This window comes from Eumetopias jubatus, unplaced genomic scaffold (assembly GCF_037043125.1).
Source record: "Eumetopias jubatus isolate StellerSeaLion01/CBP00866 unplaced genomic scaffold, mEumJub1_p1.0 scaffold_9, whole genome shotgun sequence".
Lineage (NCBI taxonomy): Eukaryota > Metazoa > Chordata > Mammalia > Carnivora > Otariidae > Eumetopias > Eumetopias jubatus.
Genome location: NW_028274815.1, coordinates 32,580,322 through 32,596,698, shown reverse-complemented (window position 1 = coordinate 32,596,698; position 16,377 = coordinate 32,580,322). Strand labels below are relative to the sequence as shown.

The following is a 16,377-nucleotide window of genomic DNA, read 5'->3' as shown; positions in this document are numbered from 1 at the left end:
CCCTCTAGATTGGAGAAGGGAAAAATACTTCTTGTTTTTCTATGATAAGTTTATAGACAAGAAAACAAGATACAACTTTTAATCAACTATCCTCTCACACCTACTAATATATTAGGTTTTAAATCTAACCATAATCACAGTATTTCCATGGGAAATTAATTCTAAGTTACAAACACTTATCCTTTAGGGAACTTTGAAAACCCAATCTATTAAATATATGTATTATCTATATAATAGCATTTTTCTTACTTCACTTTATTTAGGGAAAGGAAAAAAGCAGAGACCAATGATAAGGCTCCTCATTACTATAGGAATACTCTGGTCACTTTGCTTCAGGGTTTTGCTTCAACATTAACATTTACAAATAAGTGAAAATGAGGGAATATATGATCTCTTACCAAACTGCAAGATATTTTTGTGCCTTTAGTTGTCTTCACTCAGATACAAATGACATAGAAATAGAGGAGGGTAAGAAGAGACATAATTCCCTGAGGTTTACTGTGGTGTTAAAAATGCAGTCATATATACAGATGTAGGTAAGTTTTAATTCAGAGAACTATATTTAGTGTTAGAGTACTTAGGCCAAAGAACCACAAGATAGTGGCCTGGTTTAATAAAATAGTACTAAGTTTCATAGGAAACTCCTCAGACACAACGTGGTAGCAGTTTTGACCTAGCAGCTCCTGCTTTTACTAAAAGTAGCTGTACTGATTCTTCAATTTATCTCATGCCTCAATACCCAACTTTTGGTTCTGAGGAGAGACAATGTAGTCCAGACCTCTTACCATTCCCTATGCTGTTTAGCTTTAATCCTGGACTAATATAGACCAACCTTTTACTCAGAGGTTTCAAGCAACCTGGTTGCCTCAAGTACCAAACACTTTTTACAAGAGGTACTAAGGATAAATTAGACTCAAAGTAATTTGTCTTTCTCCAAAACCCTTTTCTGATTCCACAGGGGGAACACCTTTTGTGTTTTAGTTTCCCTGGACCACCATTCCCATGTGTAGCCCAATAAATATGGGAATGAAGGCAGAATGATAACAAGGTGTTTTGTGTGTGGCTATGTAGCATATCGTAAGAGGAAATGTTTTTCCAAAATAATTTGTAAGTTTGGCCTGGGATCATCTGAGCACTGGAAATGATCTATAAAACAAGTCCATAGTCATAAAACAAAATTTTAAAATCTGCTTTTAGTCATAAGAGATTTTCCACACTTAATCATTCAAGAGCTGATTATCCAGAATGTGTAATATACAAACCCGTTATTTCTTTTTTTTCCCTTCTGCTGCCTGAGTTTTGGTCATTTCACAGCTCATTACTATTATCTCTCTGGGAAAATAAAAGCAAATGTAGCTCCAACTAGTATTTTCAATTTTCTATAGAAAGGTTTTGTAGGAAGGGTAATAATTATTAGTTTATGTATCACTTTTCATTACTAAGTATTTGGTTAGGCTCTACTGGGCATTGGGGAAGAATTTTAAAAGTTCAAGACATTGTCCCTGCTCTTAAGGCTCTTACAATATAATTGGAGAAAAAAGGTTTGTGTACAATAAAGCCAAATATTAATGCAAGGCAATATATGTTTAAGCAACAACATGAAAGAATTCTGGTCATACAAACATAGTGTACAAGAGAATTTTATTATTTTTCTACTCTTTCTCAGTATCTAATATGTGGCTTAAGCATACTCAGAAGAATGAAAGTCATTTTGATAAAATCATCATAGAATAAAGAGAATTTTATAGACCTATAGAATTTTATAAAGCATAGTATAGACTGACAAGATTGTCACAGAAGTTCTCAATAAGGTAGTGAGACTTGAATTAAATATCAAAAAATGGATGGAATTTCAACATGAGAAAAAGAAAAAAAAAGAAATTTCTGCACAAAGAAAAAAAAATCCCAGAATTCCAGGGTTGAAGACCCCTATATACTTTTAAATGAAATATTTCAAGTATATAGGGTATAGAAAATAATAATATGAACTCGCCTTTCCAACCAAATTTTGTCAAATATTTACTTTTTGCCATATTTGCCATATTTGGCTAAAGTCCTCTGCAAACTCTTGTCATTATCCTTCTTCAGCAGAGGTAACAACTATCCTGAATTTGGGAGTTATTATTACTGTGAATATTTTAAAATGTTTATCACACATAGGAAGATGTACTATTGTTTCATGGGTCTAAAGTTAATATAAATGATAGCATGCTTTATGTATCTCCTCTACTTTCTTGTGTTCACTAGATAGTCTATTTTTTGAGATTGATGCACATGATAGCTCCAGTTCTAGTTCATGTATTTTAACTACCATATAGTATTCCTCTGTGTGATCATACAACAATTTACTTAACCACTCTCAGGCTGATGAATATTTAGGTTGTTTCCAATTATTTTCCTGTTATACAGGATGCTTCACTGAATAATCATTTACATGTGTCCTTATGTATTTAAGGGAGAGTTTCTTGGATATATATAGCAAAGTGAAATTGTTAGATTGTAAGGTAAGGGCATCTTTTGTTTTCATAGATTTTGCCAAATTGCCTTCCAATGTAATTGTACCAATTTAATCTCCACTCAATAGCGCATAAGAGTTCCCATCTCTTCCTTGTCTTGCAATTCTGATGACTACATCACATGCATGAAACAGTCAGAGTGCCCTGGAACCGATTCTTCCTGTAAACTTGCTGTTTGTGTCAGTGATGCTCCGAGTTGGATCTTGTTATGAACCAGCCTGGCCCAGGCTTAGAGGAGATATCAATCCTCTCTGAGAGAACTGGAAAAAGTAAAGAAAGAATGGTGTAATGGCTGAGGATGGCATGCACATTTTCATCATTTTTATGTCCCCAATATATAGCACAACCTGAATCTCAGTAAGCAAGGCTCAGTAGATGTTCAATTGACTGGAACTAATCATTAATCCTGATCTGTTTCTGGCTTTCACTTCTCTAAGCTTCAATTTCCCCATCTGTAAATTATGGATGATAACAATTTAAGGAATCATTCCAAAGGTAACATAAGATATAAATGTGAAAACATACAGAAGCTCTAAAAAGCAATGTAAATTAAGTTATAAAAGATTTGAAAGCTGTTTCTGTGTCATGACTTCTTAGGATGAGCAGATAACATTTTTAGCAGTTCAGAACCATTGCCAAATTTCTCATTCGCATTCTTCTTGCGACCCTAATAAGTTCTGAGGTTCCCACACACTTCAGATTCTGCTCAGGATCACAGTAATTTTAAAAAGGTATTCCAACCTTTATTTACATTTATGGCTCTCAAAGAACATCAGAGGACCCCATTTATGGTTACGGAGCCCCCCTTGAGTTCCATTCTGTTTCTTCTAGTCTCACATATAACCTCCACACTCTTTCTCTAGAACCCAGTTTATTGGGCTTTTGGTCATCTCCCTTCTCCCTTTCTTCCAACACTTTAAAGGTTGACTTAGCTCCTTTCTGGCTAACTTATCCCCCTTCTCTTCTCACTTCTCCACTCCTGTCTCCACTCCCCTTACCTTAAATTCCACATCACAAATATAGCAAGCAAAGACAAGCTAGAAAGTACTGCCTGAGAGAAGAACAGATGTTCATACCTTAATAATCACCCCAGAACATAAGTTCTTGTTATTGAAGTCAGTAACACTAGTTTCATCTTGAATGTTTTAAAAATAAGGTTCACAAACATTTTCTGCTCCTTTTAAGTTATCCTTTTTTTTTAGAAGGAGTGTGCAGAGGGAGAGAGAGAGAATCTCAAGCAGGCCCTTTGCAGGGCTTGATCTCATGACCCCGAGATCATGACCTGAGCCAAAATCAAGAGTCCGATGCTTAACCCACTGAGCCACCCAGGTGCCCCTAAATGGTCCTTAAAAGAAGAAGAAGAAGAAGAAGAAGAAGAAGAAGAAGAAGAAGAAGAAGAAGAAGAAGAAGAAGAAGAAGAAGAAGAAGAAGAAAGAAAAACAGGTTGCTCACCACTGCTCTACACTCTCAGCCTTTTCTCTTGGAGATCCCATGATTCTACCATCTCTATTTCTATGACTCACATTTACACATCACGATGTAATTCCCTTTTGCACTTCCTAAATCTGTGACTGTCTTTGTGATGTCCCCTCCTTAAGGCCCTTCCATCTCCTCAAACCCAACATGCTTCAAAGTGAACTCACATTCATTCCAAATTTAGCTTTCCCTCAGGACTTCTATATTTCCATTTTTGGCATTTTAAGAGACATGTTTATTGCCCAGGTGTAGTATTATCAGAAGCAGAAGAGAATGGAGCCAGAGAGCCTAATTAAAAGACTTGCACCACATAGCAGAAAACAGACCGCATTCAGATTTGCAGATACGGTGTTTTGGATTTATTTGGAATGGCTGAAGAGTGCTCTCTCTAGGTGAGAGGTAAACCCTAAATATTGGCATCAGCAACTTAAGAGTGTTATACTTTTTGGCATTAAAAGTTCATATGGGGGTGGGGGATGGGATAACTGGGTGATGGACATTAAGGAGGACACGAGTCATAATGAGCACTGGCTGTCATATAAGACGATGAATCACTGAAGTCTACCTCTGAAACTAATAATAAACTATATGTTAATTAATTGAATTTAAATTTAAAAAAATAAAGAAAAGTTTATATAAACATTTTCAGATATTGGTGCCCAGATAATTGTTTTGAGGTTAACACAGAAAAAGACTGCCTGTATGCGGTGCCACATTTATGCTTAAAAAAGTCTATTCACAAATTTCATATAGTGGCTTAACAGTTGGTAAATAAAATATAAAGCAGCAGGGAAGTGTTCATGAGTTTCCTTCTTTTTGTTATTCCATCAACTCATGTTTAAACTATTCTGATGGTATCAGATGCTTAGCTGGGAAAGTTCATACTACCAGATGAGTCCTGATTTAAATATATATATATTTTTAAAGTATCTTTAAACAACCCAGATGATCAGATTCCAGGCAGAAGTTTTGACTCTACTGCCGAGAAGAGACATACCTTGATCCAAGTGGGCTTTGCTATGAGCCCAGACCCAGCAAATCGATCCATCCCCTGGAGCAGTGATCTGGGTCAGTTTGAGATTTGGGTTATCTATACATCACCTTGAACTACGAGCAGGGAGTAAGGAATAATAGAAAACTCCTGGCATGTTATTTGAATTATTTAACAGAGCTTTTATTTCTATTTTTTGTTTGTTTTGATCAAGGAAACAAACCTTCAGTCCAGGTTTAAACCAAATTAGAGGATTTTTTTTTCCCCCAAAGTGATGAACTTCCTAGATCTTTAAGCAGATTGCTTTACTACAGGTTTTGTTGGGGGTAGGGGTTGGAGTCCTCCTAAGGGAGTAAGATTAACTAGAATAAGCTTCTTTTAAAAAAGGCCAGCAGGATAATACTCTGGGCAGTAATATACTCTGGAAACAGCGTGTATGCAACCACATTTGTTCTGGACCAACTAGATCTGGTCCAACAGTGACCTCACTGTATTTGGGAACGAAGGTACAGGGCAACACCGTTTAACTGGGGAGATCTAAGGGGAACTGTAGGCTAGATATTATATAAAAGGGAACCAGGCAAACACTATGCTCTAATCTATCATGTGATAAAAGATGAATATAATCAGAAGTTTCATCAATAAGATTATCTCAGCATCTCTTAGTCTCTTACCCAGCCTATATTCCACCTGTACTTCCTTGTAATCCTTTGATACTTTGTTGTCTATTTTTCACACAGCCTGCACCCCTCGAGGATTAGCTAAATCTAAAAAGATATCAGTTACCTGCAGTGCTAGCCAAAGAGCACCCCTTTGAAATCCTGGCTTCTCAAGAAGATTGGAAATTCTTGTCTTTCTAAACAAGGTTCTAGGCTTTTGTCTGACTTGTTTGTCTTTGCAAGATCTCACCTGGAAGCAATATTGGGTAGAGGTACTCTGTGCCCTGTTTTGTTCATGGTGTTGTTATATATGGCTCGGTGATGAGAAGATGATATCTGGTCTGATAAACTGTTGGCAAGGCAGGAACTTTACAGTAGGATGCATGAGACCAGGTTTCTTTCCCTGGCATTTTATGACAATGAGGGTTCAAGAGCACCTCTGATGATCTGATTCAGAGGGGAGCAAATATGGGTTTTGGAGATCTTTAAAATCAGGACCCAGGGGCCAGGTTGGACTTGAGAATTATATAATCTGAATGGCATTCCCTGATGTTGAACAGTACAGTGGCCCTGAGTTTTTGTGGCTATAAAAAAACTGAATCAAAGTTTAGGCTATAACAGAGTGTTCAAATAACAAGTAGTTATAATCTCCCTATAGTCAACATTGACCAGACTGCATTTGGAATACTGAACTCACTTCCTAGTGCCAGAGTTTAAAAAGATATTAACAAATTAAATGAGTTCATTGTCTGGATGAGATGTTGAAGAGGATCTGGGAGAATATAACTAAGAGGAGACACAATAGCAGAAGAGGCACTATGAACTTCAATGGTTAGATTAGCACTGACCTCCATAATGACAGATCTGATGAAACTTTTCTGTCTCCCTCCTCCTTAGTCTCTCTCTGGCATTTAACACAGCTTGGTCACTCTCTTAAAATTTCCTCCTTTGCTGCATTGATATCAATTGTACTAGTTCAGCAGATGGCAAAATCGAATTCGAAGTGCAAGATGCACCTGTGAAGGATAAAGAGGAAAGGGAGAAAGAGTAAGAAAGAAGACTCTCAGACTGCAATGCTTGACTTAATACCTGTGAAAGAAGAGAAAGAAGGAAGAAGGACTGGGTAGGAAGAAGGACTGCAGGGAAGCTCTGAGACTAGCTCAGTGATGCCAGTGGGGTGTCCCAGAGCAAAGATTGCCCATTAGAGCAAATTGCATTGGGCAGGAATGGCTGGCTGTGCTCAGTCATTGGTTGGGAGCCTCTGGGGAGACTGAGACCTCTGCATGAATGCTGTGATGGATCCCAAAGGCATGGAGGCTAGAGGATGTCAGTGGTTCACACTCCTTACAGCACACGCTTCCTTGAAGGGAGTCCCAAGTAGTGCACTCCTGTGGCTCCCATACCATTCCATTTCCACATATCATATTGGATCCCACCTTCCTAGTCTCCTTTGCTAGATTCTCTGCCTTTGTTCACAGTCTAAATGTTGGGGGGTTTCTAGGAACCCATTTTCTGCCTATTCCATTTATTTTCCCTGTGAAAATTCATCTCAACCCACAATTCAAATACATGAGTGAATGTTGATGCTGAGGCCATATGTTAACTCAGACCATCATTTTCTCCTACCTGGACTGCTACAATGGTCTCTGAACTATTCTCCCAACTCATCTCCAGTCCTGCCACCTGACTCCAATTCATTCTCCATCTGCAGCTGGTGGAGTATTTCTAAGGCTCAAATGAGATCATGCTACTCCTGTGCTGAAAATCTACCAATAGCACCCTTTTGTTCGCAAGAAGAAATACAAATTATTTAATACAATTTATGTGCTCCTTAATGGACTGGTCCCTGCTTACCACACTAGCCTCATCTGTTATTCTCCTTAAACAGAACTACTTTCGTTTCTTTGAATGTAACCACTGTACCCTTTGTCTGGAGTATATATTCTTGCTTGGCTAATTCTCTACTTGTTAGCCTCTACTAGGCTAAGTCTCAGCCTAGAGGATCCTTCCTCTGTGAAGACTTCCATAACCTGTGAAGACTGGATTTGGTCCCCTCCTATGTGGCCCCAGAAGCTATGTGAAAAAGAGCAGGTGGACTCTTGGTTGTGCATCTAAAGAGGGCCGTGAACCCCCACTCGGGTGCCAAGCATTGGAAATAAGAGGGATGATATTTTACATATCAGAACTTGTCTCAGGGAATATTCTATATGAGATAGAAAGGACTACTATGATAAATGGTTTGGTGTGGGTGACAGTTCTCTCAAGGACATGATAGGCAAACATTCTCAATGCAGTCACTCCCATCCCCCACCCCAGCCCAACCCTAGACATTTGGAAATATGTGTGGCTATTTTTGTGGCTGATGTCAGTGTGGCTGGGAGCAGTATTGAAACAGAGGACAGTCCCACACAAGGAAGAATTGTCCTACCCAAAATGCTAATAAAACCTCCATTGAGAAACACTGTGCTGGGACATATGCAAATCTGGGAGCAGAACTGAATTGCTCAGAATATCAGTGTGGAAAGCTGAAAGCTGACACCTGAGGACATCCATCTCCACCTACTCCCCATGCAGAGCTCCACCTTACCTGTAAATAAATGTTGAATACACGATTTAAAAATATATATTAAAAGAAAATTTAAAAATATATATTGGCGTGGGGTGCCTGGGTGGCTCAGTTGGTTGGGCGTCTGCCTTCGGCTTGGGTTGTGATCCCAGGATCCTGGGATCGAGTCCCGAATTGGGCTCCCTCCTTGGCGGGGAGCCTGCTTCTCCCTCTCCCCTGCTCATGCTCTCTCTCATTCTCGTTCTGTCTCTCTCTCAAATAAATAAATAAAAAATATTTTTAAAAATTTAAATATATATATATATATATTGGCTTGAAAAAGAGCCAAGTTATTAGCCTAAGCAGCACCTAGTATCTCCTCTGGCTCTTCTTTCCTGCACCTCAGTACTTATCTCCTTGTAAGGGAATTATCTGAGAATTTGTCTGTAGCCCAACTTGAATTCAGGGACCATGCCCTGTTGCACTGTTATAACCTAATATAGTGTTTGGCACATAATAGATAATAAATATTCCTAAACTATGACCCTCAAAATTTAAAAATTAGCCCTGACATCTTTTCTAAGTTTCAACTCTGTTTTTTGTCACTAATTTTACATTTCTAGTTGAGCGTCTCAACCTTAACAGATATGAAACAATCATTTACTTTGACCCAACGCTAAAACCTTCCCCCAAATAACCCTAACACCTCCTACTACGGAAAATGCTCTCACCCTCTTGGGACCTTCCCATTGTCTAAGCCTATATGTTGCCCATTGTTTGCCTTCTTCCTCACTCCACCAAACCTTCAATTCCACCTTCTAATGATTTTTGTGTTCTTTCTCTTCTCTCTGTCCTCAGCATCCCTGGCCTTAAATCAGGTTCTCTTACATATGTTATTGCATTTGTTTCCTAAATAATATCTCTATTCCCATCCCCGTGACTGTCACACTTTAAAACATTCTAAAATAGGGGGATGGAAGATTGGGTTAAATAGGTGATGGGGTAAGGAGTATACTTGTGATGAGCATCGAGCGATGTATGGAATGGTTGAATCACTATATTGTACACCTAAAACCAATATAACACTAAAAAAATAGTTACACCAAAATAAGTAAAAAAATAAAATCTAAAATATACTCAGAATAATAGTAATTAATACTTGTGGGCTTGTTGTGGTCTAGGCGCTGCTGACTTTAACATGTATTTTATTTATTTTTAAGGATTTATTCATTTGAGAGAGAGGGAAAGAGAACAGGAGAGGGGGAGGGGCAGAGGGAGAGATTCTCAAGCCGACTTCCTGCTGAGGGCAGAGCCTGACAATAGGGCTTGATCCCACAACCCATGAGATCATGACCTGAGCTGAAACCAAGAGTTGGATGCTTAACCAACTGAGCCACCCAGGCACCCCTTAACACGTATTTTAGTTTTGACTCCATAAGAGCCTCATTTTGAAATAACTTCCTAAGGTCGTTCAGTAGGGGACAGAGAGACAAGATATGAATCCTGGTAGCCTGGCTCAGAGCTGTGCTAGGCTAGGCTGTGTAACATGCTGGAACTCTGTCATTGTTGCACGTATGTCTGAGTCTGATTCTCTTCCTCTGGTAGATGGCCTGGTTGTAGGGTCTTTTTTGAGCTAAGGCTTGCTCAGTATTCCTTTCCCAGAGCTGTTGGCATACTGAAATGTGAGTGGTGATTATGAAGTCAGTAAGCCAAAGAAGTGGATCCAATGGGTGGTTAGACAAGAAGTCCTGAGGCTAAAACTGAGAGCTGGTACAGAGACTAAAGAAACCCTAAGCCACAGACCCATGAAGGATGGGCTAAGAGAAGGGTGGTCTGGATATACTGTCCATCTCAGCCTTTACCCACTCCCTACAGTGTGATGCTTACATGGGTGGGTGCTTCAAAGGGCTAGGGCTACATGGCCAGCCTGGAGTGTACAACCTCCCCTTCATTTCTCTGGCTAACTCCAACACATTCTTTAAGATTTAGCTTTAGCATCCTCCCTGTATCTTCCTGTCTGCATTCCTGCCCCTTTTCTGTGCTTCTCACAGTTTTGTGAGACTGTAAACTCCCTGATGGCAGACACTGTGGTTTTCTTTTCTGTATTCTATACCATTAGAATCTAATAATCGTTGAGTCTAAATGCATGGCAAGGAGGCAGATTTTGGCTTAGCATAAGAGAAATTTTATTTTTTTAAAAGATTTTATTTCTTTATTTGAGATAGAGAGGGAGAGAGAGCACACAAGCAGGGAGGAGGGGCAGAGGGACAGGGAGAAGCAGACTCCCCACTGAGCAGACTCCCCAGCCCAATGTGGCACTGGATCCCAGGACCCTGGGATCATGACCTGAGCTGGAGGCAGATGCTTAACTGACTGAGCCACCCAGGTGCCCCTGCATAAGAGAAAATTTAAAAAGTATACTATAAAGCAGAGTATAGATTAAGGGTTAAGAGTCTGGCCTTCTGGGGCACCTGGGTGGCTCAGTCAGTTAAGCCTTGGGCTCAGGTCATGATCTCAGGGTCCTGGGATTGAGCTCTGCGGCAGGCTCCCTGCTCAGTGGGGCGTCTTCATCTCCCTCTGCCCCTCCCCCTTGTGCTCTCTCAGTCGCTCTCTCTAATAAACAAATTAAAAATCTTTTTAAAAAAAAAGTATCTGGCCTTTGTGTCTTACCTCTGTTCAAATTTCAGCTTTCTGTTACTTTGAGCCACCTTAATCTGCCTGTACCTCAAAAAATTATGATAATACCTATGTCATCAAGTTGTGAGAATTAAATGAGATAACACATGGAAAGTACTTGGCTCAGTTCCTGGCACCTTGTAGGCACTTGGGGATGTTAGATATTACTATTGTTTTTATTATTGTTATTATGATCACTCACTAGCACTATCTCATAATGCGGTGGGTTGCTTTTGGAAGCAGTGAGTTTCCTTTTTCTGAAGGTATTCAAGTAGCAATAAATTCAGGAGAGATGCTGTAGAAGCAGTTCTTGAACTGAAAAGATTAGATGACTTCTAAGGATGCTTCTAATCATAGAAGAGGGAAGCTATTTCTCGGATTCAAAGAAGTGTGATCATTAGTGTTACTTCCAGCAAAGTTGAGGAGCATTGGAAGAGGAAAAACAAACACATCAGATTTGGCATCTGCATGTATATATTACAAAGAACAAAATATTTTATTCTTTGTGAGCAGTTAATTGCAAAAGCCCTTTTATTTATGTTGTAACCCATATGGCAAATCAGGCCCTTACATGAAAATCAATCCTTTTTCAAAAGGAATAGCTTGGTCCTGCCAAAATCGAACAAACAAAACCTTAAAGACCATTTCAGCCCTACTGAAATGTCTTTTCCCTTTGAAAGAAGTCTATTAGTGATGCAAATATAAAGTTATCTGCACAGATGATAATCCTAGCAAACAAGACAGTGCTGAGAATTTGGCTTTCCAGAATTAAAAAGGCAGAGAAAGAGAGCAGAACTGATTCCTATTTGGGATAGTTTATTAGGTCTGCTATCTGAATCCTGGACTAATTATTCTTATGTTTGGCTTAAAGAGGCCAAACAATTCTCCAAATGTGTACAAGTTGAAGAAAGGCCTGCAGTCTGGGTCCCCAGCAAGTGCCCTAAACAGGCAAAAGCAGGAATGGAATAACATTTATATTCAGGAGTTTAATTCTCAAGATATCAGAGCCTTAAGGTGAGATCTAGCTAGAAGAAATCCAGTGATAAGCACTCACATGGTAGTAATTTACATGATATGCACATATTACTGATGCTTTAATTAAAAATTAGACAATTGGAGGCTACTTATATCGGTGAAGAGATGGTCATTTTCCAACATCTTCTAGTCAATAGATACTCAGAAAAACAACTTCTTTGAGAACTTAATAAATATGCAATCTTACTGTAGGCAAAAGGATTGAAAAGATAAAAATGTATGAGGCAGTTAACTATAAGTAGCTTGACTATTATTTGATTATACTTATTTTATCCTTAAATTTGATAAGACCTAGTTTCTCAGGAGTCACCAGGCATTAGGGAGCACTGGTGGTCAGAAGGTGTGGTGCCTTCTGGTTATTAGGAAGGCATTTCTGAAGCAAAACTCAAGGTGCTATCGTCCAAGTGGCCATCACCTACTTGATTAAAGCTTTTGGAAATGCCTAGTGGGCAGTTTATTGAGTACAGAAAATTAACACTCCACATGCTTTCTTGGACAGGTATTAACAGTTTAGCTGGTGTCCACATAGATTGGACGTAATGCTCACAATCTGGGTCTCACGCAGGGTGGGGCTTTGGGTAAACTAAAGAGCTTCCGCCACATCATGTGTTTACGTTTCAGGTGCAGGATGGATCTTGTTCATGCTCCACCCTCCACCACCTCTCCTTTGCAAGGTTGCTCCACAGCTTGCACTGTCCTCGCCCGGGTCTTTGATAATCTCGCGTCTCTGGAGAAGGTCAATCACTGCTTCAGTTCTAGACTCGGCCTGCTTCCCACGCCCTCCACGCGGGCTGGTGGGCGGCCGCTCAGCATGTTTTTCCCCCCAGAGCTTCCCACGCCCTATCCACTCCACACGCCTCCTGGTCGCCCTCCAGGCCTGCCCTCTTTTGCACCGCGGCAGGCCAGCTCCAAGGACCCCGAGTGTCCGGTGTCAAACCTAGCACGGTTCACTTTTCTCAGGGGCTTTCCTCAGGGCCACCCCTTCCCCGCAGTCTCAGAAAAGTCTCTGGTACTCGGCTGTGTCCTATGTGTAGGTGCTTCTAAAAATAAGTTGGGGACACTGGCTGTCTTGCAAATTAAAACTATACTACCTGCTTAGGGTTGGGAGGTAATACAGCAACGTCAAACTTTGCCGTTAGGGGAATCAGAAGCGAATACGAGCTACTTTCTTCCCTCATCCTCAGACCCCCCTGGACCCCCCCCTGTGGCCCCCGGGGCAGTCACGCCCTCCCAGCAAGCCTTGCCCGCTGTCAAGAAGCGCAGGTTGGCGGCCCGGGAACGCGGCGCGAGTTCGGGGTCAGGCGCTGCGGGGCCGCCCGCCCACACCCGGCAGGCGCGCGGAGCCGGAGCGCGCACGGGGCCGCACGCGCGCGGGGCCGAAGAGCGCTCCCTCCGGGATCGCGGCTGCGCAGTCGGGCCGGAGCCGGGAAAAGGGGAGGGAGGGTGGAGGAGCCGGAGTAAGGGGAGGGGGAGGAGCAGCGAAGGCGGAAGCCATGTTGGAGTTGCACCCCGAGCGAGGGGCTGCGAGCGTTCTCCTCTCCTTGTGGGTGTGACCCGGGTTTGGCGCGGCGGCGGGCGACGGGCTGCGGGGGCGGGGACGGTTAGCCCGGGCGGCGGCGGCGGCGGCGTGAGAGGAGCGGCGGCGGCGGCCGCAGCGTGGAGCCGGGTGATTGTGACCGCCGGGGGAGCAGGGGGCCGGCCGCGGCTCCCACTCTCCGTGTGGCCCCCTGAGCGCCCCCCCTCCCCTGCCCGGGAGGGAGGCGGGGGGCACCCGGGGCCCGCCATGAACCCCGGCTTCGATCTGTCCCGCCGGAATCCGCAGGAGGACTTCGAGCTGATTCAGCGCATCGGCAGCGGCACCTACGGCGACGTCTACAAGGTAAGGGCGAGGGGCCGCGCGCCGCCGAGGCCGCGGGGGTCAGGACCCGCCGCGGGGAGGGCGGGGGGGCGCCGCCGTCGTCTGTGCGCCCGCGTCCGCGCTGCTCCTCCGCGGGAGACGCGGGCGCCCGGGAGCTGAGGAGGAGGAGGAGCGGGCGCCCGGGGCTCCGCTGCCCTGGAACGAACAAAGGGCCAAACGGGTAACCCCGAGACGTCGGAGCCCTTACCTGAGCGCTCCCCTTGGACGCGCGGTGCCCGGGAAGGGCTGGACGTGCGGAGAGGGTCTGGCTGTTTGTTGCATTGGCAGGGTCAGTGCGACGAAGCAGACGGCGGGGCTTTGGCGTATGTCAAACCTGTGTCCGTCAGACGGACCTGGGACGGCCCGCTGTAGGTTTGGCACTGCTGCCCACCGGGCCCGGCGGTAGTTACTACCCTGGGCAGCCTCCACCCACAGCCCCCCAACCTTTCGCCTCTCAGCATCCGCGTACCGTTTTCTTTTAATTTTCCGAATAATGACTTTCGTTTGGAAAAGAAATCTGGTCAGTATAATTTTTTTTTTCCTGTGTCGGAGGAAAAAGCAACTTTGTTTTCTCCTAATCGAATTGGACTGTGATGCCTCATTAAACTTAGCTTTTGTCAGTGACACATAAAATTCGGCCTTTTTTTTTTTTTTAAGCGAATTGAATACTCAGTAAAGGTACTGGTTTGACGAGGTTAGAATTCAAAGTCCATTAGTAGTGCAGCATTCCTGTTGTAGAGGGGACCCCTTCTAAGCGTGGGAGATAAATCACTCTTCCCTGGCCAGCTCCACTCTTGGCCTCGGAGAGACTGCCAAGAAGCGGATAGTGCCAAATGTGGCCGCAGTCTTGATTTAGTTGTGTATCTTCTTACTGATGACTGAAGTGGAACTCCTCCTGTTTCACATAACATCTGCATCACATAACATCTGAGGATGCACAATTTTGCTTTGGAAAGTTTCGTTCTAACTAAACTTTTTGCCCATGTTTAAGCAATAGGTTTTTGCTTTTACTTGAGTGTCTGTACCACGGATGGTGACTCCCAGTGCAGCCAGGATTCTGCATTAGTCTTGTTTTGCGGATGATTTGCTGTCTGTCATCGTTTGTATCCTCAGGTTTTCCCATAAGATAACACGGGTGTTTTGCGTACACCTATTAGTATAAGGTACTGGACATCTAAGCACTTGGGTTGTAGCAGGAAAAGGTAGACATATTCCTAAGTCTTACTTGGAGTTTATATTTTGGGGGGGGGCGCGGCGCAAGAGGAACACTAAACAACCACTTAGATTATTTTATTGCAGTTTTATATTGTGCTGCCCAGGAGAAAAGAGGATTAGGATTAGGGTTATGAGAGCATGTCACAGGAGGACCTGATCTCCTTTTGGGAGTCAGAGGCAGTGGGGAGAGAAGATTATGCCAGATAGAGGGAGCATCATCTGTGAAGGCTGTGAGGCCCCAAGGAACAGGGGTAAGGATTTGAAAGGCCTCAGTGGCTTGAGCAGCCAGAGAAAGAGAATGGCCCTAGATCATACAGGCCTCTTAGGTCTTTAAGGAGGACAGGTTTTTCTTTAGGACCATGGGGAGCCATTGTAGGGTTTTACGTAGAGGAGTAAAATTAGATTTAAAAGATCTACCTGTCCTGCAGTGTAGATTGGAGGGGAAAGAACAGTTAGGCAGCCATTGCAGTAGTCCGGGTAGGAATAACCATTGCTGTGTTTTGGAATTGGTGGTGATTATGAAAGTCGAAGTAAATGGATCCAAGGAGATTAGAAGTGTTAGGGGAGTCTAGTTATATTCAGTTGAAAAGTTAACTAAAACTTTACTAGTGTGTAAATCTTAGGTGGCAGTGTGTATAGTAAGTTCTTTTCGAGTTCTTTACAAAAATAATTGGCCGTGTATTTACTATATTTAGAAGAAACAGCTGGTAGTTAAGCCACATGATTAAAAAGTAAAAAAATTAAGGCCTATAATTTCCTAAATACATCTAAGTGCTATACAGGTATAAGTTGATTACTCTTGTCATCTGTTTAAAGTAATAATAATGAGAACTAACATTTATGGAGTGCTTATTATTTGCTAGGCACTGCTCTGAGGTTTTTCCATGTATTCATTTACTTACTCCTTACAGCAACTCCATGAAATAGGAGCTGTTATTAACTCCATTTTGCATTTGAGGAAATTGAGGCACAAGGAAGTTGTAGTAACTTGCCAAAGTTGGTAAGTGGCAAAGCCACAGTTTGAACCTTACCCTTTAGAGACTGCATTCTTTTTTTATTTTATTTGTTTGAGAGACACCACTAGCAGGGGGAGGTGGAGAGGAAGAGGGACAAGCAGACTCCCGGCTGAGAGGGGAGCCCCATGTGGACTCAGTCCCAGGGCTCTGAGATCGTGACCTGATGCTGAAGTCAGAGGCTTAACTGACTGAGCCACCGAGGCGCCTGGAGACTTCATTCTTAACGATAGCACTACTGCTTCTATAAAGATAGGATATGGGCATATAACGTATGACTGAATTTCCAGTGGAGAAATTAAGGCACACGTTTAGTTCAGCATGTGAATTGTAGCCATACTCTGTGTTAGAGTG

General features: G+C 42.5%; 1 protein-coding gene and 1 non-coding gene across 2 annotated transcripts in view; one reads left to right on the top strand and one right to left on the bottom strand.

Moving 5' to 3' along the window:
- Nucleotides 1-1,657: 1,657 nt before the first annotated feature.
- Nucleotides 1,658-1,732, bottom strand: LOC114219716 (small nucleolar RNA SNORD59). The gene has a single exon (XR_003611445.1). It is a non-coding gene; the product is annotated as a small nucleolar RNA SNORD59 (small nucleolar RNA).
- An 11,653-nt stretch (nucleotides 1,733-13,385) lies between these two features.
- The window catches only part of MAP4K3 (mitogen-activated protein kinase kinase kinase kinase 3), a 184,945-nt gene continuing 181,953 nt past the window's right edge, over nucleotides 13,386-16,377 (top strand). Inside the window, exon 1 of the mRNA XM_028117156.2 lies at nucleotides 13,386-13,777. Coding sequence (XP_027972957.1) covers nucleotides 13,682-13,777 — 96 coding nt within the window. The 5' untranslated portion in view covers nucleotides 13,386-13,681. The remainder of the gene's footprint in view (nucleotides 13,778-16,377) is intronic.